The sequence below is a fragment of the Acinonyx jubatus genome, chromosome E1 (assembly GCF_027475565.1).
Source record: "Acinonyx jubatus isolate Ajub_Pintada_27869175 chromosome E1, VMU_Ajub_asm_v1.0, whole genome shotgun sequence".
Classification (NCBI taxonomy): domain Eukaryota; kingdom Metazoa; phylum Chordata; class Mammalia; order Carnivora; family Felidae; genus Acinonyx; species Acinonyx jubatus.
The window spans coordinates 47,563,646-47,586,907 of record NC_069397.1 but is presented as its reverse complement, the minus strand read 5'-3'; the positions used below and the strand labels follow the sequence as shown (position 1 = coordinate 47,586,907).

Sequence of the window (23,262 nt, the reverse complement as noted above, 5' to 3'; positions counted from 1 at the left end):
GTGAGCCATTCTCACAAATCATAGAAGCCAAGGAGGGGCCCGTGTTACTCCTATTTATAGGCATTTGGTTAGAAGTACAGGTAACAACCTGGAACTTTTAGTTGACATCTGAAGTGGGGGAAGTCTTGTGGGATTTAGCCCTTATGTTGTAGGATCTGACACTAACTAACTCTAGGCAAATAGGGTCAAAATGTAATTGAATTATAGGACACCAGTTGGTGTCCAAGAAAATTGCTTGATGTTTAGAAAACCCACACATCTGGAGTCAGAAGTATTATGAGTGTATGAGTGAAAGAAAACACAGGCAGTGTCTTCCCCCAGACAATAGCCAAGAGAGATGAAAACACATGTCCACACAAAAACTTGTACACAAATTTTCATAGCAGCATTATTCCTGATATCCAAAAAATGGAATCAATTCAAATGCTTATCAACTGATGAATGGATAATCAAAATGTGGTATGTCCATTCAATGGGTTATTCAGCCTTGATGCTGACTAAACTCTTGATTCATGCCACGACATGGTGAAACTAAAAAACATACGGTAAGTGAGAGAAGCCAGTCACAAACCACCACATAGTATGTGCTTCTATAGGCAGAATTCCAGAGACAGCGAGTGGATTAGTGTTTGCAAGGGGCTGGAGGGAGGGGAAATGGGAAGTGACTGCTAATGGGTTTCTTTCTGGGGTGACAGAAATTAAATGGTGATGATAGTCACACAATCTTGTGAATATAATGAAAACCACTGAACTGTACACTTTAAAAGGGTAAATTTTATGGTGTGTGAATCATAACTCAATGTTTTTAAAGGCGCACAGATTAGAAACAGCACGGTAGAATCAGAGAACTGGGAAAGTTCCGTGAAGCTAGTCCAAAAGTACAAGAAACAGCATAGGGTCGTGACAGAAGGTGAAGCTTGAAAGATCCAGAGTCTCAGTCATGAAGAGTCCTGTAAATTTCCTACCAGGAAATAACTGGTGTGATTTAAACATGGTGTGTGTGGGGCGGGGACCAGTGTGTTAGAAAGACCATTGGTGTGGTGTATTGTGGGGGGTGTGGACTGAAGAGGTGCAGAGAGTCCGGTTACAGCAAATCTAGGAAGAGGTGATAGTCTCTGGAACTAGGGAAGGACCAAGGGTGAATAACAAAACAAGTAACAAAACAACAGAACTGGATAAGTGATTGGATGTGGAGGTGAGGCAGAAAGAAGAGCCTAAGCATCTGGGCAAACAGCAATGCCACGGGGAACAGGGAATTAGGGAAAACCCCTAGGAGGAGATGTTTTAGCAACAAAGGAAGAAGATGGGGTTTGGGAAGAACGATGGGATTTCGATCAAGGAGACATCTTAAATAGGAAGTTGTATAATGGACTTGGAGTGAGACATGTGCAATGGAGATCTCTAATGGGATATTAGGGAGTACGCACACATGCATGAGTGTGCACACACACCCCACACATACACACGCATGCGTGCACACACCACACGCAATGTGAATACACCACGCACGTGCACACGCATGTACACACATGCACGTGCACAAACTTGCACCACCTGTCCATATAGGTACTTCATAATTTTTTAACGAATGCTTGCATAAATCACGAGGTACACCTATCATCGCCTTATTAATTTTTGGTACCTATCTTACTTGCACCACATTTTCCCATCGGCCCAGATTTACATGCAATTGTACTTCATAAAAAAGACCATCAATCACGTTCGCAGTGGATTTCACATCCGCTGATTACCATGTAGCTGTAAGAAAGATTTGCTAATCCGGCCAAAGGAACAAAATGTACCCTTGTACATGGTAGAACGCAGAAGACTTTTCTCTTCTAACACCCGGCAATTTAAACTGAAAAGTAAGGAACTAGGGAATTCAGACAAAGGGAGGAAGGACACCTGTTCTGTATGCAATGTACCTGCAACAAACACAAAAATATGCCAAACTTATGGAAAAAAGACAAAACCAAAATGTGAGAATGAGAAAAAGCACATAAATTGACAAAATAAAACTAGAAAAGAGTGGATTCTCCCCATCGTAATACATCTGCAGTGCACTTCCCAGACTCGGCCTAAAGCTACCATTGCCAGGACAGATTTCAGACCAACGGCGTCTGCCTAGAAAGGCACTGATAACTTTCAGTAAAACGTTTTGAACCGTGACTATTATTGAGAGAATATGAGTTAACAGTATGAGTTATCTTTATGATGGAATACCTCAAAAGAAGTAACCTAATTTATTGTAAGCACATATTGTAATCTGAACTAATGGTCAAGGGCTCCTAAGTCAAAGTACTATATGACTATGTGAGATTCGTTCATAACAAGTATTTTTATTACATTGCTCTTGGCACTACTAAATTATATGAAAATATTTCCTTAATTAAATTAAATGCTCCTCCAAGAAAAACCCATGCGCTACTAATTTTGTTTACATCAAAAATAAGTTTATACTATAAATATTGTATTATCCGAAATTTCAGAAAAGAAATGATCCAATGGCCAAAATCCAAAATTAAAAAGGTATAATTTCCAAAAATTATCCTGTGGTTTTTCCCCTACTAATTTTCCTTAAAATCTATAAGCTATGACAAAGATTTCAGAACATGAAATTCAGGAATTAGTCAAAAGTAAGTTTTCTAAGTGAAACCTACTTTATAAACCATTATACTTCTAGAATATACCAAAACATGAACAGTAGCTATTTCTAGACAGTTGGGCCTGAATTTTAAGTTATCTTATTTTCTTTTTTCATACTTTTCTGTATATTCTGTGAATATATTTTTATAATTAAATATATTACTTTCAAGCGTATACCTTTGTATTTTCCATTACCATCTTATGTCGCTTACCTTTTTTTCCCAGTCATTATTCAGAGATTCAGTACTCTGTTCACATATCTTTTTTAGCTCTGTAATCTGGTTTTCTTTGGTCTCTCTGATAACTTGACAGTCACGTATAAGGATCTGAACTGTCAAAAATGATGAAAACATAGTTAAACCAATTCTAGCTACCTCATCAGAGTCTGATGACAAAAAATAAGGTTTGCCAGTTAATAGATAATTCCATTTTTCTGCAACTCTTCTCAACTGTCTTTTCTGAAGGATCTCTTATTCTTTCCTCGCTTTCTCTCCATTTCTATCACCACAGAATTGGTTGAATCCGTTACTACTCACTCCCTAGACAATTTTAACAGTGTGCTGGCCTCTATATCATTTCCTTCCAATAGGTACTCCGTGGCTTTGAAGAGACCTTTCTACAGTGCAAACGCAGCACTGTTACTCTCAGACTTGAAATCTTTCTACAACTTCCCTCACCTAAAACATAAAAACCAAAAATCTCTAATATGGAAAACAGCTCCTCATGATCTATTTCCTGCCATATTTCTCACCACTTCCATATTTTTAAACTTGTATTGTAAACACACCAACCTACCCACAGCTTCCTGAGGCCATGTTCTTTCATCTATTCTCTGCCTAACTGTGATCATTTATTACCCAGAATGCCCATCTCTTTCTTACTGAAAAACCCCTACTTATCCTTAGTCTTAATTTGAGTATCACCTTCTACTCTTTTTTTAATGTTTAATTAGTTTTTGAAAGACAGAGAGTGTGTGTGTATGAGCAAGTGGGGGAGGAGCAGAGAGAGACTCTCAAGCAGGCTCTGCACTGTCAGCCCAGAGCCTGACACCGGGCTCGATCCCACGACCTATGAGATCAAGACCTGAGATCAAGAGTTGGACGCTTACCCAACTGAGCCATCCAAGTGCCCCTCGGGTATCACCCTCTTTATGAACCGTTCACCAACCAGATTCCTCCCCTTGCTGGGGCAGAAAGAAACTCCTCTTTATTCCCAGGGAACCTCATCCATTTCTCCAATAAATCACTTATTACTTTATATGTTATAATGGTTTACTTGCCTATCTCCTAAGGAGAAAGATATTTCAACTTTTTATCTACAGGCCAAAACACTGTCACATAGGCAAGTACTCAAAAAGATGTGTCCTGAATAAATAGATGAAGGAACTCATCATTTCAATATACTGTCGCTTCTAGATACAGTAAAATGATTGCCAAGGTTTGTGTTACTGAAACAAAACAGGCTTTCAATTATATAAAACGCTTCCCTTATAAATCATCTAAATTTCTATCTTTTTATTAAAAATGCTTTATGGGGCACCTGGGTGGCTCAGTCGGTTAAGCATCTGACTTCAGCTCAGGCCGTGATCTCACGGTGTGTGAGTTCGAGCTCCGCATCAGGCTCTGTACTGACAGCTCAGAGCTTGGAGCCTGCTTTGATTTTGTGTCTCCCTCTCTCTCTGTCCTCCCCACTCACACTCTGTCTCCCTCTCTCTCAAAAATAAACATTAAAAAAATTTTTTAATGATTTATACTGTTGCTGATTTAAGTGAACATTTGTTTAATACACTCATGTCTTCTGGAGGGTAAAATAAATTCACTTGTGTTTTTACTTGAATGTACTACTTTCCTAGCTTATTGAACATGTTCTTCTTCACTTACTTTAAGATAGCAAAATTTTCATAAACATTTACAGAGAAACTTATTTCACACATAGATCTCAGCCATGCAACACAAAAGGGGAAAAAGAAAAGAATCCAGGTTAGCCTGATATTAGTCTTCAGCATCGACAGCATTTTACTTCACAATTCCAAAATTAAAACTAAGATCTGTTTGCAGTTCAAAAAGCCTTAGGAAATATTATTTTGAAATCTCAGGCATGTTCAAATTGCCTGGTTTGAATCAGCATTAAGAAACGAAAACCTAGAAAAAATTTTTAACTATTTTTGTAGCCACTGATATTTGGCGAAAGAACCTGAACAAATGTCTAATTACCTTCACCAACATTTAAGTCTGGAAATAAACCTAAAAATATCTGCTTTGTTAGGTAACTTACATATATAATTGCCACCCTAAATTTCAAGGGCATTATCCTCTCAGATACACTCAGGTTTGGTGGTTTGGGAGAGAGCAAGTTCTATACGGAAAGCCGAAACAGAAACCTCTCCCATTGATTCTATCTCACCATTCACCAAATCCTCCGAATCCTCCAAAATGTCTTCTTCAGTTCCACTCTCACTGCCTCCCAGCGCCCTACCATCATTCCAGTATTCTCATGCCAAGTTACAGAAGCATGGAAGCAGAACATCCTCGAGTTGGAAGGGACTTTATACATTATTGATTCCAACCTCACCATTTTATAAAGAGTAAGCCATAGCCGAGAAACTTCGGGATGTCATAGAGCAGACATCGAACGGCAGGGCTGGGATCAGAGCCCATGTTTCTAATAAGTAGAATAATTCGCTTGCTCACTCGCTCGCTCTCTCTCTCCACGCCACCTCTATTATAACAGGCTAGAAACCAGCCTCATCTTGTTTGTCACACTCACCATTACCAGGCTACTCCTCCTAAAACATGAGGGTCTAAAGCTCACCTCTCAAAAATCTTGTCTGACTCCCCAGCACCTACAGGATAAGCTTGGAACTTCTAAATCTGAAATTCAAGGCCATGCTTAAGCTCCCCTGTCTGGTCCTTTTCAATCCTTCTCCTAATGTACAGGACATCTGCTCCAGCTCAAGGGCTCTCCAACACCCTTCGCACACCGGACGGCACAGCATCCTTGCCCCAGTACCTGGAACCCTTCCCTCCAACTAACCAAATCTCACAAAACCATCATTAAGGTTCCTTTGCCTACAACAGATTTTTAAAACTCTCTCTGACTGCCTGTTGCAGTTCAATGTTTTAACCTATAGTCATAGTCAATTTAACACTTGATTACATGCTTTCTTTTCCTTCGTAATGAAAGTGTAAATGGGGAATACCTTTTAAATGTTTGTTCTGTCAATCACAACACCAGCCTATAGCACAAGGCTTAAAGTAGATACTTAATGTAATGAATTTTATTAGGCCAAGAGGAATAATTTCCCTAGACTTCCGTGGGAAAGCCAGTAAGCTCTAATCTATGACTGACCCATGGCCGCTCCAGTCCAATATGGAGAGAGAGTTAGGAAGTAGAAGAGTAGTGACAGATTCATCCAACTGCTTAATCAAACCAACCACCACTGCCACCATCACACACAAACACACACATACCACATACCCCATACGCACACATACATACACACACCACACACACACATATAAACATATCACAGACATACACACACATATATACGCGCGCACACACACACACACACACACACACACAGTTTTGACTCAGTCATATGGAAGCCCATATAAACATCCCCATCTCATATTAAAGGTCAGAACTAAAATTTTACTTTATACAACCATTAAAATAAAATGGAAATGCTTTCAAAAAGTTGATGTAACAATACATCACCTTTCTTTTCAAGTTTTCTAACAGTCTCCTCCATTTCATTTTGTTTCTTTTTGTATAAAATTTTCAATTCTTCTATTTCATTATTCTTTCTTTCTAAAATCTGCAAATAAATTTAAAATGTTTTAGTAAACTATTTTTATATAGAGAACACGTAACTTTTAAAACAAGCACAATATTTTTTATTAAGTCTCACTTAATCCCATAAATGGGTTTCCAAAAAAAAGATGTAAAAACTATCTTCTAGGGCATTGAGAAAATATAAAATATACTAAAATAATTGATTACTGAAAGAAATATGTCATCAGCTTTCAATTTTCATGTATCAGTTTTCAAGGAGAACATAAATAATAAATTGATTCTCTAAAATATAATTCAGAGATTAAAGTGTGTCATAAAGAAGCATAGAGAAGCCATCAGAAACTTGGCTGGCACAGCACAATCCACCCTTCCCCCACCCCCCTCCACTGCACTGGGACAGGACACCTTCAGATGAGCGGACCCCTGGATCCTCCCTCTGGTGTCCTTTCATTTTCATGCACAATAACAAAAATCCCCAGACACATGGGAAGATGACCTGTAATAGGCTTCTTTTAGATCTAGCTTTGCTATTATGAATCAAAAAAAGTCAGTTCAAAATAAGTCAAAAATTACATGAATATTTTACATCATTAATTGTATTGTGTCAGAAGTTTTAAATGAATCATTTATTAGGGTTGAATCATGATTTTATACTCCTAAATACATCTACACACACACACATACACACACACACACACACACACACACACACACACACACGAGAAATAACCTAAATGCAGTAGTTAGCAAGTAGAACAAAAAATGTGCTAACAAAGGGGAAAAAAGAAAACCAAATTGAGGCAAGAGTATGAATATCCACTTTTCGTACGGTTGGAGTATATTTCCTGTACACTCAAATTCAGCTTAAAAAATATTGGCAGGGAAAGTTGTTCACCAACGTCTCACCAGCCTTTTCTTAGTGCTTTTATTACCAGCATTTTACTTTACCTTTCATGGTTTTAGTTCCACCTCTAAGAATGATTGGTAAATAGAAAAGAAGCTAGTTTGATCCTGAAGTCCACAAAAAAGCAAAAAAGGAAAAGAATGTACACAAACAGATAAAACACTCTAATTTTATTCCTCCCTGATTCCTGACACTTAGAAAATGCCATTCAAGCAACAAACTGAGGAATATACTTTCCAAACCTGGCGTAAGGTCAAGGATTTTATTTATATTTTACCTGGCATTTCAAACTAGTTGCATTGCTTTCTTTTTTCATGCAGAATTTATTTTAAAGGAGAAATTCCTGGAAAGAATTTTATTATTAAATGTTGTTCTTAGAACTGATCTTTGTAACGGACATACCAAGAAGCCTAGTTCAAACTCTATTACTGTGATTTTTCCAAATATATTTTTGTATTTATTTATCTTATACATCAATAGATTCCATTTCATTTGGATATATATTATGTTCTATTAAAATTACATTACCAAATCTCTAACATATTTGTGATAGCTGTTTTTATCTAACCAATTTGAGCTAAAGTAAAATTCTACTAAGAGCAGAAAGTAATACTGGCCTTCAAAATGTGAATGGGAAAGAAGAAAGAAGAAGGAAAAGGATTCAATATTTTTTCTCTTTCTAATTTTCAATCAGTGGTTTCCTTCTTGTTGCTTTGAAAGAAAATGAGCCAAATAGGCACCTGACTAAATATGAATATATTTTCAGCTTTTAAGAAAGCTTGGATATGTGATATGTGGCTTCAACTCTCTGCCACCATCTCTGTCACTCAGTTTTGTGACGCAGAATCAGGCTTAGTGGTGCAACAGTAAATGCCAAGTTTCAATTTGGATTAGTCTTTATGCATTGAAATATAGATGTATATATCACTCAATTTTTGAAATCAATACTAAAATATGCTAACCACTCAAATGCCATGTAGGATAACCATAAATTGATTATTATTGCTGTGCTCATTAAGAATAAAAATAAGTTTTCTTTAAAAATACAAATGGAAACACAGAAAGGCATACATCCCAATGAGCTACTGGAAAAAAGAAGCGTACATTCAGTGCTACCAACACAATGCATGCAGTCTATTACAAACAGAACTAAATCCAAAAGTTCCTTTTTATTTTTTTATTTTTTTTTTTAATTTTTAAAAAATATTTATTTATTTCTGAGACAGAGAGAGACAGAGCATGAGCAGGGGAGGGGCAGAGAGAGAGGGAGACACAAATCCAAAGCAGGCTCCAGGCTCTGAGCTGTCAGCAGAGAGCCCGACGCGGGGCTCGAACTCACAGACTGCGAGACCATGACCTGAGCCGAAGTCGGACGCTCAACCGACTGAGCCACCCAGACGCCCCCAAAAGTTCCTTTTTAAATTAAAAAGCAAATTTTAATTTCCAGAAAACCAAAAAGAATATCAGACTAAAACAAACACTAGTGTGTACAGTTGATGTCTTACTTCAGCTTTTACGAAAGGTAATGCTAGAATGCAGAATAAGGACTCTAAGAAGGCCAACCTTCACACAACAGAGGAAGAACTCAAGGTAGTGGCAACTATAAGGATTTACATAAACACATTTGTTTAGAAAGTGAAGTATAAAGATCCGACTTTGGCCAAAATACTAATTAAGCAAATCCTATTTATAACGACTATTTAATCAGTGGACGATGGGATGGATGGTCACAAGACCTAGAATATTCTGAGTATTCAATGTTAATGAAAGAATAAACGGTAGAGAGCCTACCTTCTGAACATCGGCATCATGTTTCTGCTGCAGTTTCAGCTTCTCCTCGTGGTATTTGGCTTCTATCATTTTTGTTTTTATGTCCAACTTCAAGAAAAAAATTTCAAAGGTGTTATTTCCCTTTGGCAAAAGTCTCCCACTCAATGAAAATAATTCCTGATGTGAAAGTGTCCTTCTCCACATTTTCCTTCTAGCCACCGGTCTAGCAAATCACATCACTTTACCAACATGTTGGTTACATTCTTTGATTACTTCCAAGCTAAGTTAAGTGCTTCAAGTAAATTTCACTTGACAGACAACATTGAGAGTACTAAATACAGATTTACCAGTTATCCCCACCCCACTCCACCCCTAAAAAAAGTCATCTGAAATTTTTCTAAAGCCAATGGTTTAGCCTTTGCTTACTATTTTTAATGTGGTCTCGAATCAACCTTTTTACTTTTTGTCTTTTCTCATAGCTACATGTTCATTAAAACTACTCTTATTTACCTCCATACTTGAATGTGACAATTTGAGAGTGGATGTCCACAATTTGGGCATATCACTGATAACTGTACATTTCTCCTAAAAGATTCTCCAGTTCTGTCTCCTGGAATCACAGACCCCAACTACCTCAAGGAAGTCACTTTTAAGCATTCATTAACAACTCCTTTTATCCTCCTAAAACCAACAGACACTGTACCAGCGCTCTGAGCAAAACCAGCCAAAATGTGACCAAATTGTTGATAATAATGGGTGCATCTCAGAATTAAAAAAATAATAGTGACATGTTTTAAGACAAATAACATAAAACTGATTATCTCAAACTGTGAAAGTATTTGAACACCGGATTCCTTACCATTTGCAAGAGTGTATACATCGGAGTCTAACAGACCTCATTTCTACTTTGGATTTTAATGCCACTATATTAACTATTGTGACTTTGGGAAAGTCACCCTTTGAGATTCTATTTCCTTTCCTGCTAGTCAAACTCGCCTCAATGAGTTGTGAAGCTTATTTTCAGTAATACCTTTTTTTTAACTTTTTTTTTAAACATTTATTCAGTTTTGAGAAACAGAGAGAGACGGAGCATGAGCGGGGGAGGGGCAGAGAGAGAGGGACGGGCAGAATCCGAAGCAGGCTCCAGGCTGTGAGCTGTCAGCACAGAGCCCGACGCGGGGCCTGAACTCATGAGCTGTGAGATCATGACCTGAGCCGAAGGCAGATGCTTAGCCGACTAAGCTACCAAGGTGCCCCTATTTTCAGTAATATCATTTAAGTAACTATACTCAGGACACAAAGTAGGTACTCAAAAAAATTAGTCTACAACCTTCAGGAAAATTTTCTGTTATAATATTAGAAATATACTGTCAAAATAATCTCTTGGAAATTTTTGAAATATACTTTATATATTTCAATTCCTGTTTCAAAAAAGTAATGAATCTGGGGTGCCTGGGTGGCTCCGTAGTTTAAGCATCCAACTTTTAATCTCAGCTCAAGTCATGATCGCACAGTTCATGGGATCAAGTCCCACATCAGGCTCTGGCCTGACAGTGAGGAGCCTGCTTGGGATTCCTTCTCTCCCACTCTCTCTGCCCCTCCCCTGCTCGCTCACTCTCTCTCAAAATAAATAATCGCTCTCTCGCTCTCTCTCTCTGTCTCTCTCAAAATAAATAGACATTAAAAAAAAAGTAATAACCCCTAAGGTCAGGAACATGACAGCGATGTCCCCTCTCACCACTGTTGTTCAACGTAGTGTTTGAAGTTCTAGCCTCAGCAATCAGACAACAAAAAAGAAAGAAAAGGCATTCAAATCACAAGGGAGAAGTCAAACTTTCACTCTTCCCACATGACATGATACTCTATTTGGAAAACCCAAAAGACTCCACCAAAATACCACTAGAATTACTACATGAATTCAGCAAAGTCACAGAATATAAAATTAACGTACAGAAATCTGTGGCATTTCTATACACCAATAATGAAGCAGCAGAAAGAGAAATCAAGGAATCTATCCCATTTACAATTGCACTGAAAACCACAAAATACCTAGGAATAAACTTTTTTTTTTTTTGAGAGAGAGATTGACAGAGCGTGAGCAGGGGAGAGGCAAAGAGAGACCGGGAGACAAAAAATCCCAAGTAGGCTCCAAGCTCTGACCTGCCAGCGCAGAGCCTGACATGGGGCTCGAACTCACAAATCATGAGATCATGACCTGGGCCGAAGTCGGATGCTCAACCAACTGAGCCACCGAGGCACCCCAACCTAGGAATAAACTTAACCAATGAGGTAAAAGATCTACAACCTGAAAACAATAGAAAGTTTATGAAAAAAAAGTGAACAAGACACAAAGAAATTGAAAAATATCCCATGCTCCTGGATTAGAAGAGCAAATATTGTTAAAATGTCAATACTACCCAAAGCAATCTACGTATTCAATGCAATCCCTATCAAAATAACACCAGAATTCTTCACAGAGCTAGAACAAATAATCCTAAAATTTGTATGGAATAAGAAAAGACTCCAAATAGCCAAAGTAATGTTGAAAAAGAAAACCAAAGCAGGAGGCATCACAATTCTGGACTTCAAGCTGTATTACAAAGCTGTAATCATCAAGACAATATGCTACTGGCACAAAAACACACTCAGATCAATGGAACAGAATAGAGGACCCAGAAATGGACCCACAAACGTATGGCCGACTAATCTTTGACAAAGCAGGAAAGAGTATCCAATGGAAAAAAAGACAGTCTCTTCAGCAAATGGTGCTGGGAAAACCGGACAGCGACATGCAGAAAAATGAACGTGGACCACTTTCTTACACCAGACACAAAAATAAACTCAAAATGGATGAAAGATCTAAATGTAAGACAGGAAGCCATCAAAATCCTAGAGGAGAAAACAGGCAACAAACTCTTTGACCTTGGCCACAGCAACTTCTTACTAGACATGTCTTCAGATACAAGGGAAACAAAAGCAAAAAGGAATTATTGGGACCTCATCAAGATAAAAAGCTTCTGCACAGCGAAGGAAACAATCAACAAAACTAAAAGGCAACTGATGCAATGGGAGAAGATATTTGCAAATGACACATCAGATGATGGGTTCGTATCCAAAAATCTATAACGAACTTAAGCTCAACACCCAAAAAACAAATAATCCACTGAAGAAGTGGGCAAAAGACTTGAACAGACAATTTTCTAAAGAAGACATCCAGATGGCTAACAGACACATGAAGAGATGCTCAACATCACTGTCATCAGGGAAATACAAACCAAAACACCTGTCAGAATGGCTAAAATTAACAACTCAGGAAGCCACAGATGTTGGCGAGGATGCAGAAAAAAGAGGAACCGTTTTGCACAGCTGGTGGGAAACTGGAGCAGCCACTCTGAAAAACAGTCTGGAGGGTCCTCAAAAAAGTAAAAATAGAACTAGCTTACGCCCCAGCAATTGCACTACTAGGTATTTATCCAAAGGATATAGGTGTGCCGATTCGAAGGGGCACATGCACCCCAATGTTTATAGCAGTGCTATCGACAATAACCAAAGTATGGAAAGAGCCCAAATGTCCATCAATGGTTGAATGGATAAAGAAGATGTGGTATGTATGTGCACACACACACACAATGGAATATTACTCAGCAATCAAAAAGAATGAAATGTTGCCATTTGCAACAATATGGATAGAACTAGAGTGTATTATGCTAAGCGCAATAAGTCAGACAGAGAAAGACAAATGTATGACTTTACTCATAGGTGGGATTTAAGATACAAAACAGATGAACATAAGGGAAGGGAAGCAAAAAATAATATAAAAACAGACAAAGAGACAAACCATAAGAGACTCTTAAATACAGAGAACAAACTGAGGGTTGTTGGTGGGGTGTTGGGTGGGGGGATGGGCATTAAGGAGAGCACTGATGAGCACCGGGTGTTATATGTAAGTGATGAATCACTACATTCCATTCCTGAAATCATTATCACACTATATGTTAACTAACTTGGATTTAAATAAAATTTTAAAAAATTGTTTTTAAATAATGAATCTGAACTTAAGATAAACATGCATGATCAAATCAACATAGTCAAATGAAACTTAAAAGTTTGACAACAAAAGTTAACACAGACTCATGATTTTTTAAACACTCAGTAGTGGGGAGGGAAGCAGTCATCCATTTACTATACAAAAGAAAGAAATTCTGAATGTTTCCATTCTCTTGCCTCTAACTCCCATCATACTTCTTCCTCATTTTAGCAGACAGGGGATTGGGTGATCCAAGTTCACGTGGAGATCCTCAACAGAAGCATTTTAGGAGTTTATTGAAAAGTAAACTCAAAAAGCAATATAAGCAAGCTGGGCGGATACAGGAGACACAGTTCACTGCCGTATCTTTCCATAGTGCCTTCAAGAGAATTTATTACACCGTAGGCTTGTGAGGGAAAGCCCTAAACGCCATAGAACTATGTTGCATGTTTCAACCCACCTTCTCCATCTGTTCCACCTCAATCCTGTGACCCGATTAAGAATAAACACCTGATATACGTTTAAGCAATGCATTAGCTAGAGAATAACGATGATATTTCTCTCAAGAATCTCAAGTAAGACAGCAAGTTAGCAACTTTGAGGAACAATTTCTAGAGGGGCAACAACCAAGAGAAAGCAGATAAATCCAGTATACAGAAGAGAGCAAAGCAAATGCACCACGACTGCAAAGAGTAGAAACCACACGGCATCTGAAACATGAAGTAAGCAAACTCAGGCCCTAATAGTCTCCATGAAACTAGGCATACTTGAATTTGAAAGTCTCTGTACCCCTTTTTATTTTAGGTAAGCTTGATGGATCTCTGTTCTTGCAACCTAGAGATGTATCACTATTTGATTTTTCTGCTGTAACTTTTTACTTTGGTATAATATTAAACTTAAAGAAAATTTGCAATAATAGTACAAGGAGCTCCCATATGCCCTCTACCCAGATTCACAAGCTGTTTGTATTTGGCCCGATGTGCTGTATCAATTTTTTGTATCTATATCTACTTACAGATGTACATAAAACTATTTTCAGAACCATCTGTGAGAAAGCTAGAGATGCCGTGTTTCTTTATCCCTAAAAAACTCAGTGTATATTTCCTTAAAACAAAGATGCTGTCTTTTAACATCACAGCCCTTATCGAAATCAGGAAATGTAATGTAACACAATAAGATTACTTAATGCACAATCTGTAGTCAAGCTTTATTGATTATCACAATAATGCCCTTTATAGCTATTTTTTTAGTCCAAGATCCAATTCAGGAGCACGCACTGCCCTTAGTTATCATATCAACTGTATCTCCTTTAATTTGGAATAGTCTTTCTTTGTGTTTCTTGATCTTGACATTTCTGAAGAGTATAGCCAGTTACTGAAAGTCCCTCAGTTTGGATTTGTCTGATGCTTCCAGATGACTAGACTTACTCGATTTTCACAGGATTAACACTAATGTGATGTTATATCCTTTTTCATTCCATCTTATTAGGAAAAGGTTGGTTTGTCCCCATATTGCCAATGTAACATTTGATAACTTGGTTAAGAGAGTGAACACCAGGAGAACTATAGACAAATTTCCCTGATGAACATGGATGCAAAAATCCTTAACAAGATATTAGCCAACCGGATCCAACATTACATTAAAAAAATTATTCACCACGACCAAGTGGGATTTATACCTGGGATGCAGGGCTGGTTCAATATCCGTAAAACAATCAATGTAATTCATCACATTAATAAAAGAAAGGACAAGAACCACATGATCCTCTCAATAGATGCAGAGAAAGCATTTGACAAAATACAGCATCCTTTCTTGAAAACCCTCAACAAAGTAGGGAGAGAGGGATCATACCTCAAGATCATAAAAGCCATATACGAAAGACCCAACGCTAATATCGTCCTCACTGGGGAAAAACTGAGAGCCCTCCCGCTAAGGTCAGGAACAAGACAGGGATGTCCACTCTCGCCACTGTTATTCAACATAGTATTGGAAGTCTTAGCCTCAGCAGTCAGACAACAAAAAGAAATAAAAGGCATCCAAATCGGCGAGGAGGAGGTCAAACTTTCACTCTTCCCAGATGACATGATACTCTATATGGAAACCCCAAAAGATTCCACCAAAAAACTGCTAGAACTGATTCATGAATTCAGCAAAGTTGCAAGATACAAAATCAATGCACAGAAATCGGTTGTATTCCTATACACCAACGATGAAGCAACAGAAAGAGAAATCAAGGAATCAATCCCATTTACAACAGCACCAAAAACCATAAAATACCTAGGATTAAATCTAACCAAAGAGGGGAAAAGCTACACACTAAAAACTATAGAAAGCTTATGAAAGAAATTGAAGAAAACACAAAAAATGGAAAAATATTCCATGCTCCTGGATTAGAAGAGCGAATATTGTTAAAATGTCAATACTACCCAAAGCAATCTACGTATTCAATGCAATCCCTATCAAAGTAACACCAGAATTCTTCACAGAGCTAGAACAAACAATCCTAAAATTTGTATGGAACCAGAAAAGACTCCAAATAGCCAAAGCAATCTTGAAAAAGAAAACCAAAGCAGGAGGCATCACATTTCTGGACTTCAAGCTGTATTACAAAGCTGTAATCATCAAGACAATATGCTACTGGCACAAAAACACACTCAGATCAATGGAACAGAATAGAGGACCCAGAAATGGACCCACAAACGTATGGCCGACTAATCTTTGACAAAGCAGGAAAGAGTATCCAATGGAAAAAAAGACAGTCTCTTCAGCAAATGGTGCTGGGAAAACCGGACAGCGACATGCAGAAAAATGAACGTGGACCACTGTCTTACACCAGACACAAAAATAAACTCAAAATGGATGAAAGATCTAAACGTAAGACAGGAAGCCATCAAAATTCTAGAGGAGAAAGCAGGCAAAAACCTCTTTGACCTTAGCCGCAGCAACTTCTTACTGACCACGTCTCTGGAGGCAAGGGAAACAAAAGCAAAAATGAACTACTGGGACCTCATCAAAATAAAAAGCTTCTGCACAGCGAAGGAAACAATCAGCAAAACTAAAAGGCAACCGACAGAATGGAAGAAGATACTTGCAAGTGACATATCAGATAAAGGGTTAGTATCCAAAATCTATAAAGAACTTATCAAACTCAACACCCAAAACACAAATAATCCAGTGAAGAAATGGGCACAGACATGAATAGACACTTCTCCAAAGAAGACAGCCAGATGGCCAACTGACACATGAAAAAAAGCTCAACATCACTCATCATCAGAGAAATACAAATCAAAATCACACTGAGTTACCACTTCACACCTGTCAGAATGGCTAACGTTAACAACTCAGGCAACAACAGATGTTGGCAAGGATGCGGGGAAAGAGGATCTCTTTTACACTGCTGTTGGGAATGCAAACTGGTGCAGCCACTCTGGAGAACAGTATGGAGGTTCCTCAAAAAATTAAAAATAGAACTACCCTACGACCCAGCAATTGCACTACTAGGTCTTCATCCAAGGGATACAGGTGTGCTGTTTTGAAAGGGAACATGCACCCCCATGTTTATAGCAGCGCTATCTACAACAGCCAAAGTACGGAAGGAGCCCAAATGTCCATCGATGGATAAATGGGCAAAGAAGATGTGGTGTGTATATACAATGGAGTATTACTCGGTGATCAAAAAGAATGAAATCTTGCCATCTGCAACTACGTGGAAGGAACTAGAGGGTATTATGCTAAGCAAAATTAGTCAGAGAAAGACAAATATCATAGGACTTCATTCATATGAGGACTTTAACACACAGAACAGATGAACATAAGGGAAGGGAAGCAAAAATAATATAAAAACGAGGAGGGGGACAAAACACAAGAGACTCTTAAATATGGAGAACAAACAGAAGGTTATTGGAGAGCGTGTGGGAGGGGGGATGGGCTAAATGGACAAGCGGCATTAAGGAATCTGCCCCTGAAGTCACTGTTGCACTAGATGCTAACTATTTGGATGTAAATTAAAAAAATAAAATTAAAAAAAAAAAAAGAGAGAGAGTGAACACCAAGTTATTATAAGGGTGGTATTAAAAAAAAAGTTTCTCCACTACCATTCTAAAATAATAATAATAAGAATAAGAATAAGAATATCTCAGAAACAATAAAGGAGTTTCTCTTTTCTGGAAACTCTTATCTTGATACCATAGAATAGCTCTATATTTCTGCCTCTAGGGCATGCATGATTCATGATAAATTATCATGATTAGACTACAGAAACAATCTTTCTAGCACCATATATAAACACAATACAGGATACAAATATAGATACATAGATTTATAGAGATGTATATAGATAAACATATAAATATAGATATAGAGATGTATGTACATATGTGTGCACCTATATACACATACCTATATGCATATGAAAAAGCAGTAAACAGGCTTACACAAAGACTGACATTGAAAGATAGGATATAACACTACTAATCTGTTTGACCTCCCAGTAAGTCTGACTCCTAACAACATTTAAGTTTTCTTTCACTGGGCTCAGTAATTACACTGTTGATTTCAACTTAAGAACCATGGAGCTCTACTTCAGGCTATAATGGAGTAACTAGTACCAAACTCACCTCCCACTGTTAACAACCACAGAACGGGATAAAATAGATGAGGTACCCATTCCTGGTATTAGAAAACAGGAAATGCAGGGCGGCGCCTGGGAGGGCTCAGTCAGTTAAGCGACTAACTCTTGATTTTGGCTCAGGTCATGATCTCAGGGTTGTGAGATCGAGCATCACATCGGGCACCGCACTGGGCATGAAGCTTCCTTAAGATTCTCTGGCTCCCCTCTCCTTCTGCCCCTCATCCTCTCCCTCTCTCCGTCTCTCTCTCTCTCTCTCTCTCTTCCTCACAAAAAAAGAAAAAGACAAAAGAAAGAAAATAGTGCAATACTGTCATCCTCATAAGCCGAGCCCCACTACCATTCTGGCTCACTGCATGGGCACAACTGGAGTTCTAAGCAAAGTCCCAAAGCTCTACTGAACCGGAAAGGCAAAGGTCAGAGTTCAGGACAGTTGAAGAAGCTGGAATCCTAAGTAGAGGGCACTAGGGAAGTGAGAACTGCCAATAGGGACCCCTGCCAGTCCTTGACCATGGGCTGGGATGCGAGTGTGCATGAGCCGCACTGGGTGCAGGCACTAGGTAAATAACAATGCATGGCTGCTATAATTAGGAAATATAATGGCTACCACAGATTAAACAGTGCCGTGAGATACTGAAGGCCCAGCCCAAATTGTGGAGACACCTTCCTAACAACTTGGAAATACCTGGGCATCCAGCTGAAACACCACAAAGGCCACACTTTAGGCTTTAACCTGTCCAATAAAACCTAAAAGCAAACCTTTATAAGATCCTCAGAAGAGACAGGGTTTGTAGATTAGAGCCCACCATATTGGAGGAGTTTGGGAAATATCTTTGGCTTTCCATATATTTGCCTTAATAGAATGCAAAACCAAGTTTACACAAGGTAGAGGTAATTGCCCAATAACTGAACAGTCCACCAGAACAACAACAACAAAAATCACTATTCTATGGAGGAAGACCACGGAATCTAGAGGTCTCTAAAATGTATCGTCCACAATGTCCTTCATGCAGAAATTAATAAACATGAAAAAAATAAAAGTGTCTATAGGCAAGAACAAATACATGAAAGGAGTTAATAAGGCCCAAGATGAACCTACTTAGCATACATGACTTTAAAGCGGTTAATATAAATACTTGAAAGAAGCAGGGGAAAATATATTCAAAAAATTAAAGAAAAATTTATTGTAATGAGAGAAGAGATAAGGAATCTCAGCAGCAAAGTGGAAATGTAAGAAGGAAATAAGCAGAAATTCCAGGATGCAAAATTATAATAACTGAAAGGTGAGGGGGGGATCCCTTGATAAGCTTAACAGTACATTTGAAATGGCAGAAGAAAGTGTCTGTAAATTTTATGACACATCAATAGAAATTATCTAACCCAATGACCTGAGAGAAAAAAAGATTGAAGAATTAATGAAAAAATAAACAAAACTTAAAGAACCTGTGGGACAAAAATCAAAGAGTCTAAATACACCTAAAGAGGGCAATTAGAAAAGAGAGGGCAATATTTAAAGAAATAATGGCCCAAAACTTCCCAAGTTTGATAAAAAATAAAAAACACTAACTCAGAGATCCAAGATGCTCCGTGAACTCTTAAGCGGGATAAATACAAAGAAAACAACATCCAGGTGTGTATAGTCTCACTACTGAAAACCAAAGAGAAAGAGAAAGTTTTAAAAACAGCCAGAAGAAAAGAGACATTATCTACAGGGGAACAATAATAAGAATGACTGCCTGCTGCTCGTGAGAAACAATAGAGGCCAGAGGACAAAGGAGCAATATCTTAGAAGTGCTAAGAGGGGAAAAGAAAAAACATTTCAGATAAAAGAAACGTTGACGGAGGCTGTCACTATTAGAACTGTACCACAAGAAGTAATAAAAGATGTTCCTGAGGATGAAAGGAAATTACACCAGATACAAACTCAGATACAGAAGAACGCAGAGTACTTGAAATAGTAAATAAGTGCATAAACACACCAGAGTGTTTTTCTCTTACAATGTCCTCAAAAGACATCTATTTAAAGTAACAGTAACGACACTGGAAGGTGGGGTTTAATGCATGCAGATCTTTGTCAACAATAGCACAGGGAATCGGGACAGGGTTAAACTGAATGATACTATTTTTTAATTGTTAGATTTGCAACGTGGGAAGCAGAGTGTGGGAAAGGTCCAGCGTGAAGCGGTTCCTTACGGACTCTACGTAGACCTTGACAGGGTCAGGATGCACATTTTTAGCCCTAGAACAACCAATAAAGAAAACTATCAAGGGATATATAAGTTAAGAATTCAACAGAAAATTTTTTTTATTTTTTTTTTATAAAGGGAGTGTCTCTTTCTTTGTTTTTTGGTTTTTTTTTATGTTTATTTATTTTTGAGACAGAGAGAGACAGAGCATGAGCAGGGGAGGGGCAGAGAGAGAGGGAGAACACAGAATCCGAAGCAGGCTCCAGGCTCTGAGTGGTCAGCACAGAGCCCGACGCGGGGCCCGACCCCACGAACCGTGAGATCATGACCTGAGCCAAAGTCTGACGCTCAAACGACTGGGCCACCCAGGCTCCCCTCAATAGAAAAATTTAAATGAAATAACTTTTTAAATGAATAGCTGAAAATAGGACAATAAAGGAGTGGGGGATGGGGGGGAAGTAATGATGGCAACAAATACCAAGAAAGTACACTTAAAGCCAACCAGCCATATCAATAATTACATTAAATTGAAACGAACTAACAATTCCAAATAATGAGACAGAGACTGTTAAGGCTACTTTTTTAAAGAATGGCCCCACTATATGTTGTCTACCATTACTCTGTTTTAAATATAAATGCACAAATCGATCGAAAATTAAAGGATACAAAAAGATATGCCATGCTCATGCAAGCCAAGACAAAGACTGCTATAAAAGAGGATATTTTACAGTGATAAGGGAATTCATCCCAGTGATATTAAGAAGACATCCTAATTATGTATGTACCAAAGAACAAAGTTTTTCCATTTATATCCAGAGTAGAAAAATATATTTTATATCCAGAATATTAAAAGTATCTAGAATATAAAATATTGATTTGTATCCCCAATTTAAAAGAACTCTTACAACTTAATAATAAAGTGGCAAATAACCTTATTTCTTTTTCAGTGTAATAGCATGAAACAAATACTTCACAAAGAAAGATATACAGGGGCGCCTGGGGGGCTGTCGGTTGAACGCCCGGCTCTTGATTTCGGCTCAGGTCACGGTTCACCGTTTGTGGGATCGAGCTCCACACTGGGCTCTGCGCTGACAGTATGGCGTCTGCTTGAGATTCTGTCTCTCTCCCTCTCTCTCTGCCCCTCCTCTGCTCTCTCCCTCTCTCAAAATAAGTAAATAAGCATTAAAAAAGAAAAGAAATTGCAGAAGCAGAAAAACAAGAAACATTGGATTGATTATAACCTATTTGCAAAGCTCTGTTCCTAACAATTTACCTGCATTATTTCATTATTTCAAGTAATCCTCAAAATGACATTGGCAAGTCCATTTTAAAAATAGCGATTTTTAGGGCATATTATTCTATATGATACTAGAATGGCAGACATGTGACATTATACATTTTTCAAAACCCACAAAACTATAGAACTACATATATACTACATATATAACTACATATATTTAAAGTAAATCCTGGATTTTAGTTAATAATAATGTATCCATATTGACTCATTAAAGCACAAAGAGGTACCTGCTCAAGGTCACCAGGCCAGAGAGGTACAAAGCCTGAGTTCATACTCCCAATGAACTCAAGCTAAATAAAGGTAAGTAGCTTTTAAAACAGGAGTGTTCACCTACTTTAACCAGCTCAAAATGTAGACAGGACTCAAGAAAGGAAAGTAAGATGCTCTCTAACTAAACAATCCTACGGTTTTAATAAGAAGCGCTAGCCTGGGACAGAAAACCCGGCACAACTGAGGAGGAAAGAAGGGACGGGCCCACAACCACAAGTCACTGACACTCTTAAAACATGCTGTGATTCGACTTTTGTTCCCTAAAGACTTCTTTTAATTTTGGTAAATAAATTAAGAGCTCCTACCGTTTGTAGACCTTTACACACACTTTCCTCAGTGATACTTATTTACTAGATTGATTAAATTAATATTTGATTTTTTTTTTTTTAAAGACCAATTCAGAGTTACCAGCAGAGAGGCACCTGGGTGGCTCAGTCGGGTAAGCCTCCAACTCTTGATTTTGGCTCAGGCCATAATCTCGCAGTTTGTGAGTTTGAGCCCCACGTTGGGCTCTGTGCGGACAGTGCAGAGCCTGCTTGGGATCCTCTCTCTCCCTTTCTCTCTGCCCCTCCCCGGCTCGTGGTCGCGGTCACGCTCTCTCTCTCTCTCCCTCTCTCTCTCAAAATAAATAAACACACACAAAACAAGAGTTACCAGCAGGAATTGCTATTTAAAAAATATATGAGCTTTCACCAGAGTATCATTGGTTTTTCTCTTTTCCTTCTCATTTTTAACTGATGACCCTTTCACTCCACATGTATTCCACATTCTGTATTTCCACTTCTTCCCTTCATCATTTGCCTTTCACCTTTCATTAAAACTGCCATCTCAAAGGTCACCTTGTGACATAATTATCATTCTTCCTCCAAAAGCCCCTTGGATCACCAAATCTAAGGGTAAATTCCATGCTTTTGTCTCCGTGATTCGCACTAGGACCGTCTTTTTTTCCTCAGCTTCTGTGACCCTGTGCTGTTCGGGGGCTCCCCTCGATCTGGAGAGTATTTCTCTGTCTCCTCTTCATCATCCCATTCTTCCAATGTGCCCCAGAGCCGCCTTCACTAAAAGTAAACATTTGCCTTTGGTGAGTTTCACTCTGATCTCGCACGCAATTGAGTCACTACTGTCCGTCTCCAGGACCCGGGTCTTTCCTAGTTTCTACCACCTCCTAGCCGCCTCCAGTTGGACGTCGCTGCAGTACAATTCAACACTCAGTACAAAATAATACTCACTACGTACAAACAGGTGCCTTATCTTTGACTCCTCCTTGTCCCTGACCCTCAACATCCCCCGAGTCACCACATTCTGTTACCGCCCTACAGAGTTCCCCGCGCACCCACACCTCCGCCGTCAGACAGCCTCTTCACTGCAGATGCCTCACTCTCCTCCCCCACCCCACTGACCCCCCGAGACCCCACTGCTCATTCACCTTCCTCAAGCACAGTTGTGGAAAAGGCATACTTCTGTAGCTCCCTGGGCAACATGCATGTGTGATTTTACCACACTCCCTTCCTTGTCTTTTCCCTGTACCACCAGCCAAGGGGTCTATGAGCTCCAGCTAAACACACACACTCTGGGTTCCTACTTCCATGTCTTCTCTTCCTGTTAACATCTCGTGACTCAGGTGTCACTTTCCCCGTCAAGTCGTCCCCAAGCTTCCCAGAAACCAGCAATTTTTCCTTCTCGATATACCTCGTATCACTTTAAATTCCACAGGGCCCTGTAGCTGGTTTTCAC

General features: G+C 38.7%; 1 protein-coding gene across 13 annotated transcripts in view; it reads right to left on the bottom strand.

Moving 5' to 3' along the window:
* The window catches only part of CEP112 (centrosomal protein 112), a 468,883-nt gene that overhangs the window by 372,582 nt on the left and 73,039 nt on the right, over positions 1-23,262 (bottom strand). For all 13 annotated transcript variants that reach the window (XR_003416799.2, XR_008294088.1, XM_027048061.2 and 10 more), the window contains 3 exons: positions 9,140-9,226; positions 6,367-6,466; positions 2,859-2,977 (listed from right to left, as the gene is read on the bottom strand). Coding sequence is in view for 11 of the 13 variants with exons in the window: in XM_027048061.2 (XP_026903862.2) it covers positions 2,859-2,977; positions 6,367-6,466; positions 9,140-9,226 (306 nt within the window). In the remaining 2 variants the exon portion in view is untranslated. The remainder of the gene's footprint in view (positions 1-2,858; positions 2,978-6,366; positions 6,467-9,139; positions 9,227-23,262) is intronic.